The 9219-nt window shown below is 44.5% G+C and overlaps 1 protein-coding gene across 3 annotated transcripts in view; it reads right to left on the bottom strand.

The window, feature by feature from the left end:
- LOC105724692 (leucine-rich repeat-containing protein 37A-like) overlaps positions 1-8206 on the bottom strand; it is a 36450-nt gene extending 28244 nt beyond the window's left edge. For 2 of the 3 annotated variants that reach the window (XM_064367508.1, XM_064367507.1), the window contains exons 1-2: positions 4216-6720; positions 2033-2104 (exon numbers count right to left, since the gene is read on the bottom strand). In XM_064367508.1, the coding sequence (XP_064223578.1) occupies positions 2033-2104; positions 4216-6548 (2405 nt within the window). In that variant the 5' untranslated portion in view covers positions 6549-6720. Of the gene's footprint in view, positions 1-2032; positions 2105-4215; positions 6721-8043 lie in introns of those variants that run through there. The other variant, XM_064367509.1, reaches the window with a different exon arrangement.
- Positions 8207-9219: the final 1013 nt, after the last annotated feature.

Genomic DNA, 9219 nt, shown 5'->3' on the forward strand with positions numbered 1-9219 from the left:
TTCCTTATTCTCAGAAGACTCCATCTGGAACACAACCCCCAGAGAATTGCATCTCTCCTCTAGAGAGATGCAAAACAGAATTGTCTGGTTCTAGTATTTTTTTTTTTTTTCCTATCAATAAGATATCAGACAAGGTTGGGGAAAACTATTTTAAAGTGACCATAATTTCTCTTGTTAGATTGCTAGGATTGTTTTTTGTTTGTTTGTTTTGTTTTGTTTTGTTTTTGAGACAGAGTCTTACTCTGTTGCCCAGGCTGGAGTGCAGTGGTGCGATCTTGGCTCACTGCAACCTCCACCTCCCAGATTCAAGCGATTCTCCTGCCTCAGCTTCCCAAGTATCTGGGATTACAGGCACCCACCACCATGGCTGGCTAATTGTTGTATCTTTAGCAGAGATGAGGTTTTGCCATATTGGCCAGGCTGGTCACAAACTCCTGACCTCAGGTGATCCACCCACCTTAGCCACCCAAGGTGCTGGGATTACAGTCGTGAGCCACTGCGCCCAGCATGTGTTTTATTTTTAATTTAGAATTCACATATGACTTGTCTATATAATATAATTACATTAGTTCAATGTAAGTTGAACTAATGATGTGACACAAACTCTTGTGAAAAATGCCAGTTATTTCTAATGTAAGCATTTTTTCCAAAATCATTTATGTGTCTAAACTAATTCCTTCTATAAATCAGTAAGAAAATGATAAAACAATTCAACAGGAAAATGAACAAAGGACAGAAAGTGCAGAGAAGAAACATGAATGTTCAATAAACATATAAAGGTATTTAATTAAATTCATGAGTAATCAGAAAAATTCAAATTTAGATGGAACCCCTTTTATTCACCCATAACATCAACAAAAAGTTGCAGAATACCAATACCCAGTGGTGAAAAAGTGTGGGGAAATGAATTCTGTCATATTCTACTGACAACAGAGTAAGTTGGCACAACATTTTTGAGGGCAATTACAATTTTACGTCTACATAGCCATAAATACCCCATACCCCGACAATTCCATTTCTAGATATTTATTCTACAGGAATAATTTCCCATGTTCACAAAGAAGCACGTGCAGGGATTTCATTGCAGCAATGCACATAACAAGAAAACTAAACGTAATCTAAACATTCATCAATGGGGGAATTATTAAATGAACTATGATGCATCCATACTATGGATTATGCAGGAGTTTAAATGAACGGGGTAACCCTCTAAGTACCAGGAAGGAAAGAAATCTAAGGCACATCATGAAGTGAAAGAATCAAGTTACAAGATGTTACCACTTATGTAAAGAAAAAGGATTTTAAAAACCACACAACAAATCTATTTTGCTTTATGTAAATATGTATGTAGGCAATGGGAAAAAGTCTCGAGGAATATATACTAAATGCAGGGTAGCGTTACCTCAGGGATGAGTGAGTAGGGCACAAGGAGGGTTTTTGTTATATCTGTTATTTCATTTTTATACATTAAAAATAAAATCATGGGCTGGGGGTGGTGGCTCATGCCTGTAATACCAGCACTTTGGGAGGCCAAGGTGGGAGATCACTTGAGCCCAGGAGTTCGAGACCAGCCTAAGCAGCATAGGGAGACCCTGTCTCTACAAAAACTACAAAATTAGGTGGGCGTGCTGGGATGCACCCATAGTCCCAGATACTTTGGAGGCTGAGGTGGGGGATCTCTTGAGCCTGGGAGGTGGAGGCTGCAGTGAGCTGTGATTGTGCCACTGCATTCCAGCCTGGGGAACAAAGTAAGACCCTGTCTCTGGGAAAAAAAAAAAGAGAGAGAGAAAAAAAGGGAATATAATCATGTATTATTTGTATGATAAAAAATAAATTTAAATTGCCTCTTACTTTAAAGAGAGCTCACCAGATTTAATTCTAAAATAAACATAGGATTGCAATCAACAGAGGTTGATTTGGGGTATGGAGGGGAAATACCTTTTCTCAGAAGTACAGACCTCAAAATTCTGGACCAAGAAGGATCTTATAATGCAGTTAGTTTTTTTGTCATATTTGGAGAGAATATACTCACAGTTTCTCGGTCCAACGGTATGCCTTCCATACCTTTCCATCAATGTCAGAAATATGGTTTCTTTGGAAATTTCTGTAAAGAAACACAGTTTATATCCTTGAATAGGTAGGAAAAGAATGAACAGGATAAGTAAAAGAATCATGGCAACCTTGTCAGGCATATTCAGTTACAGAAAATAACACCTGCCTTCTAATTTCCAGAGCTATCAGCTTCCCAGTTTGTACAATTAATCAAAAAATAATGCGGGGCCACTGGCACAAATGATGAGGCGTCTCCCGAAGCTTAACTTCCTATCCATCCAATCTCTTGGACAGATGATGCCAGTTAATTACTTTGAATGTAAGTATTTTATCCAAAAGCACTTATGTTTCTAAACAACTCCTTCTACAAATCAATACAAAAATGGTAAATAATTCAACAGAAAATGGGCAAAAGCCTATCATTATCAACAAATAAGAAGAAAGAAACCCTATGCCAGGTAACACCAAAGCTTTGGCCCAGAGCCCTCTGCTGAAACATCCTAGGATTTTTCTTTCCACTTCTATTACAACCGATCTGATTTAGCCCCTTCACACTTTACTCCTAGGTTTTGCTAGACCTTTCTATTTTGTCTCCCTGAATTAAGGTTTCTCCTCTAGGGCACTCTACATATGGATTCTAAAATAATCCTTTGCATGTCTACACTGGAACATACAGCAAAAAACAAAATAAGACAAAATAATCTTCCTGTTTTAATCATTTAATCTCTCTTGCTTGGAAACTTTTAATGGCTTTCCATATCTCACTGTGTAACTTTCAAACTCCTATAGCTGATAATCAAGGTTTTACATAATCATATCTTCATTGTTCCTTCATGTGATTCTGTGCAGAGAGATTGGTCTACTAAATTCCAACCATACCTGTAGCCATGCCTTTGCCTAGACTATACTCCCATTTTTTTTTCTATTTAACAAATTATAGCTATTCTTTAAAACCCAAGTAAAGTTTTAACTTATCTGTGTAGCTTTCCCTGACCTCCACACCTCAAGGATCACAGATTCTGGTAAATTCTAGCACTGATGTTCTGCATTACCTTTTAGTACTTAATTATGTATACCTCCCTTTTTATGCCTATTCTCTCTCTTCCTTCCTATCATTTTCATGTTCTGGAGACGGTAGCATACTTGGCCCCGGGTTGGACAGAAAATGAGTGCTACATATAGAAACCAGGGACAAAGATGAGTTCCAGACAAAACTAAAGGACTGAGTAATCATGTTAACAGCCAACACTCCTACATATGCTAGGCACCAATGCAAGTATTTCATGTATTCACTCACCTGAATTTTGCAACAATCCTGTGAAATGGTAACTACAATAATCTCCAGTTTAAAGATGAGGAAGGGCCAGGCGTGGTGGCTCACGCCTGTAATCGAAGCACTTTGGAGGCCAAGACGGGTGGATCACCTGAGGTCGGGAGTTCAAGACCAGCCTGACCAACATGGTGAAACCCCGTCTTTAAAATAAAATAAAATAAATAAAAATGAGGAAACTGAATCACAGAGCAGAATAACTTGCTCTGGGTCACCAAGCTAATAGATGACAGACCTGGGTTTAAATGAATGGGGTAACCCTCTAAGTACTGGGAAGGAAAGAAATCTAAGGCATATCATGAAGTGAAAGAATCAAGTTACAAGATGTTACCACTTATGTAAAGAAAAAAGATTTTAAAACCACACAACAAATCTATTTTGCTTTATGTAAATATGTATGTAGGCAATGGGAAAAAGTCTCGAATATATACCAAATGCAGGGTAGCGTTACCTCAGGGTTTAAACCCAGGCAGCCTGGCTCCAGAATCAACTCTTAATCACTTAGAGCATCATCACTGACATGGGGAGAGGGACAGGCTGCTGTAAAGAGGGTGAAGTGAAAATGGGAGGAGAGCAGCGGTTAAGCAATGATGTGATGTGATAAATGAAAATGGATAAGAAAAGAAGGAAGAGCAATCACAAGTAAAAGACTGGAGAAGGGGCCCAACAGTAAAGGAGAATGAGGAGAAGGAAGAGTCGACAAGCAAAGGTGAAAGCAGAAAGTCAGTTGTCAGTGGGTCTGGGGGAGATAAAGAAGGCCCAGGAAGGCCTCCAGGAAAAGCCTGCCATGTCAGGCAGGACACAGAGGACAATGGAGGAAAGGTGATACTTACAAGATGGTGAAGGTGCCATTGTAGGTGTTCGGCTCTGGCACAGGCACGTGGCGGAGCCTCTGCTTTGGGCTGAGATCAATACATGACAGCGTCTCATCTCTGCAGGTACAGAGCTCACATATGTTGATGCTTGCGGGGGCCTGTTCCCCTGGAACAGTTAAAGCCTTGTTTTGGGCGTAAGTTTCAGGCTGCACCAATGAATCCTGAGTAGGTTCTAGTTCAGTAGGTGGACCTGTGACTTCAGTCAGGTTTTGATGCTGAGTCTGAACCTCATCTGGACCAGAAGCTGTAGTCTTCTCCAGGGCTGTAGAATGTCCAGTCTCTGTAGTGGGTTCTGGAGTTATGGCAAGCCCCAGATCTGGAGGCTGAGTTGAGGTCTCCTCTGTGGTTGGAGACAGTTTAACCTCTGTAATGGATTCAGGAGTGATGGTAAGCCCCAGATCCAAAGGTCGAACTGTGGTTTGAGTCAGGTTTGAATGCTGAGTCTGAGCACGGTCTGGATGTGGAAGTGTCACCTTAGGGTGCTTTGAAGGAACTATAGTCTTCTTCAGGGGTGTAGAATGTTCAACCTCTGTTGTGGATTCAGGAGTGATGGTAAGCCCCAGATCCAAAGGTCGAACTGTGGTTTGAGTCAGGTTTGAATGCTGAGTCTGAGCACGGTCTGGATGTGGAAGTGTCACCTTAGGGTGCTTTGAAGGAACTATAGTCTTCTTCAGGGGTGTAGAATGTTCAACCTCTGTTGTGGATTCAGGAGTGATGGTAAGCCCCAGATCCAAAGGTCGAACTGTGGTTTGAGTCAGGTTTGAATGCTGAGTCTGAGCACGGTCTGGATGTGGAAGTGTCACCTTAGGGTGCTTTGAAGGAACTATAGTCTTCTTCAGGGGTGTAGAATGTTCAACCTCTGTTGTGGATTCTGGAGTGATGGTAAGCCCCAGGTCCAAAGGTTGAACTGTGACACTAGGCGATGTTGAATGCCGACCTTGATCCTGACCTGGTGTTGGAAATGTCACCTCGTAATGAGCTGGAGGATGAGCTGCAACCTCCTTAAATGGCTCTGGAACCTGAGCTGGGACCATCTGCTGGCTTGAAGCTTCTACCTCCTTAGGGGGCTCTAGAGCCTGAACTGTGGCTTCCTGCTGGGCTGGAGAAGACTCAGAAGGCTGAGCTGGCTGCTCCTGCTCACTCAGGGAAAGTTCAGGCTCCATTGGAAGACCTGGAGGCTCAGTTGGGTTCTCCTCTTGGATTGCAGAAGGTTCCATCTCTCCTGGAGGCTGAGCTAGGGTCTCCTCCTGGGTCTCATAAGGTTCAAACTCCCAAGAAGGTTCAGAAGGCTGAGCTGGCTGCTCCTGCTCACTGAGGGAAAGTTCAGGCTCCATAGGAGGACCTGGAGGCTCAGCTGGGGCCTCCTGTTGGGTTGAAGAAGGTTCTACCTCCTCAGGGAGCTGTGGAAGCCACTCTAGGGCTTCTTGCTGGTGTGAAGAGGACTGGATCTCTTCAAGGGTCTCTGGATTTTGAGTTTCACGCTCTAGTTGTAATTGAGATAGTCCAACTTGCTCACGGGGCCCTGGAGGCTCATCTGAGTTCACCTGGTGCTCCAGAGGCAGGCGGTGAGGATACAGTATATCCATACTTGAAGCTAAATACTCATCCCGCGAAGTTTGTTTCTGATGCTCAGGTTTTGATACAAATCTATGTGGAATTCCCAGAACCTTAGGAAGGCTCCAATGCTGAGCTAAATCTTCCTTCAGGTTCTTGGGAGAAAGTATGAACTCTGTTGCTTTTGGATCCTGACTGTTTAAAGGTGGAACAAGTATTTCATCTGCCTGATGATCTGCAGCCTGATCTCGATCTGCAGTTTGAACCTTACTTTTGAGGTGACGAGGCTGAACTAGGGTCTGGTACTGATCCCAGCCGAGCATTGGACCCACCTGTGGGAGCCTTTCTTGCCAAGTCCCCTTGTCGTTCACATCCGGGTGTGCAGATGAGAAGTGCCGGGGCCCCGGGGGCGGCTCTCCAGCTGAATGTCCATCCAGAAATGGAACCAAATTCTCAGTCGATTCCTGGGGCGGGGCTGACCTCTGGGAGGAAACAAAGGACTCCAGGTAATCAGGGCCCCCCGCGTCTGCCGAGTCTGCCGAGGGAGCACGCGCTTGAAGAGATCCCCATTGGAGATCGGAGGAGCGGGAAGACCGGGGCTCAGTCAGCCCCGAGGGGTTAGAGGTCAGCTGGAGTGGGTCCTTAACCCACTCCAGAGGCTGAGCCTCTTGGACTAGTGGCCACAATAGTTGCCACGTGAGGACGGGCCATAGGGCCCAGAAACGTAGCCAGGACATGAAAAGCACTGGCAGTTGCTCGTTGAGCAGGAACCGTTCTGGCAGCCCCTTGAGGCTGGCGTCCCTGATAAGCAGGCGCCCCGCCCAGTCCTTTATGACATCTTTATTTACACTACCCTTATTAGCATTGGGTCCAGATCTGCTCCATGGGCGATCTTATGTAACAATCCCGCCCAAGCCCCCCTTCTCACCCCGCCCTGACAGAACACCCCTCCCCTCCCCCTTAGCTAGGAAGGATTTGGGCCGCAGACCCAGGTGTGTCCCAGGACTCCAGCAGCCTGGTGGGGTAGGGTGGGGTGGGGTGGGGGCACTAGCCCAGTTCTGGCAGCCTGAACTCTTCCTCCTCCAAGGTGAAATCTGAGAATACTCCTTCCAGGGACAGCAAGTGACCTGCAAAACGTGTGCCAGTTAGGGTGGCAGGCAGAACGCACATTACAGTCATTTATTCTAAAATGTTGCCATTTTCGCTAAACTTTCTATATCTTTTGTTGCATGTTTGATAATTGATTCACGACCCTATTGGGTAGGGGCCGCCAGGGAATAAGCAAGGACTCCACATTTTCTGTAGGAGGGATGTTGGGGGTGGGGAATTCAGTCTGGGAGAGAAGGCTTCAATCCGAGTGAAGAGTCCTTTGCACTAGCCTGGGAGGAGGCTGAACTGTCATCCTGCCTTGACTTAACACATTACCCTAGAAGTTACAGTGCCACCCTTCAGAGGTCTACCCTGTATGCAAACATGGAGAAGAGGCTTAGGTTGTTAAGTCAGCAGGTTAAAAATTTCCTGAAATGTGACTATAAACTAGAACCCAGCTGACTTCCCGCACAGCCATTCTTACCTATCTTATTACTGACTGATTGGTATAATTACCGGTGTGTAAACTCCAGGAAGGTGCTTCATCTTATTCCAGTGCCTAGCATAGGCATATGGTGCATAGTGATGGTTTTAAAAATTGAAGTGGGGCCAGGCACCATGGCTCACATCTGTAATCCCAGAACTTTGGGAGGCCAAGGTGGGCAGATCACTGAGGTCAGAAGTTCGAGACCAGCCTGACCAACATGGTGAAACTCCATCTCTACTAAATATACAAAATTAGCACTGTGCTGCTCTGCGCCTGCGCAAGGCACGCCCGCGGTTTGCTGTTGTTGTTGTTGTTGTTGTTGTTGTTGTTGTTTTGAGACAGAGTTTCGCTCTTGTTACCCAGGCTGGAGTGCAGTGGCGCGATCTCGGCTCACCGCAACCTCCGCCTCCCGGGTTCAAGCAATTCTCCTGCCTCAGCCTCCCGAGTAGCTGGGATTACAGGCACCGCCACCATGCCAGCTAATTTTTGTATTTTAGTAGAGACGGGGTTTCACCTTGTTGACCAGGATGGTCTCGATCTCTTGACCTCGTGATCCACCCATCTCGGCCTCCCAAACTTCTGAATCTACCTGACCAGCCTGTACAACACGGTGAAACTCTGTCTCTAAAAAATATACATATATACAAAAAAATTACCTGGGTGTGGGGGCATGCACCTGTAGTCCCAGCTACTAGGGAGGCTGAGGCGGGAGGATCGTTTGAGCCTGGGAGGTTGAGGCTGCAGTCAGCCATGATCATGCTACTGCACTCCAGCCTGGGCGACAAAGTGAGACTCTGTTTCAAAAAAAAAAAAAGAAGAAAGAAAGGAAGAAAGAAAGAAAGAAAGAAATTGCCACAGATTGCTACAGTCACCCCAGTCTTCAGCAGCCACCACCCTGATCAGTTACAGCCATCAACATCGAAGGGAGACTCTCCACCAGCAAAAAGATTATGACTCACTGAAGGCTCAGATGATGGTTAGCATATTTTAACAACGTAGTGCTCTTTAATTAAGGTATGTACATTTTTAGACATATGCCATTGCACACTTAATAGACTACAGTGTGGTGTAAACATAACTTTTATATGCACTGGGAAACCAAAATATCCATGTGACTCACTTTATTATGATATTCACTTTATTGCTGTGGTCTGGAACTGAACCTACAGTATCTCCAAGGTATGCCTGTATATTCTTCTGTAACTGCTTGTTCATACCTCTACTTTTAATTTTTTTGTCTCTTAAAAATGGTTTATAGTTTTTTTTTCATAGAAAGGGTACCAATCATAGCTGGGCACAGTGGCTCACACCTGTAATCCCAGCACCTTGGCAGGCAGAGGTAGGCGGATCACCTGAGGTCAGGAGGTGATACTGACCAGCCTGGCCAACATGGCGAACCCCCATCTCTACTAAAAATACAAAAATTAGCCGGGCGTGGTGGCAGGCGCCTGTAGCTCCAGCTACTCAGGAGCCTGAGGCAGGAGAATCATTTGAACCCAGGAGGTGGAGGTTGCAGTCAGCCAAGATCGCACCACCGCACTCCAACCTGGGCAACAGAGTGACTCGGTCTCAAAAAAAGAAAGGATATTAATCCTTTGTTACACACATTGCAAATATTACTTCAGTCTATATTTTTTACCTCTTGAGTTTGTTTACAGAACCTTATGTCACTCAGCAAAATTTTTTCATAATCAAATCTCTCTCACTCACTGTTTCTCTTTTTGGTGGCTTCTTAGTTTCCTGTCTTACTTAAAAAGAACTTCCTCACCCACAAGGGAAAATAATTAGTCTTTTAAATTTTCTTCTAATATTTTTAGTTGCTTCTAATATAT

This window comes from Aotus nancymaae, unplaced genomic scaffold (assembly GCF_030222135.1).
Source record: "Aotus nancymaae isolate 86718 unplaced genomic scaffold, 86718_ANA_hifiasm-v0.15.2.pri h1tg000072l, whole genome shotgun sequence".
Taxonomy (NCBI): Eukaryota; Metazoa; Chordata; class Mammalia; order Primates; family Aotidae; genus Aotus; species Aotus nancymaae.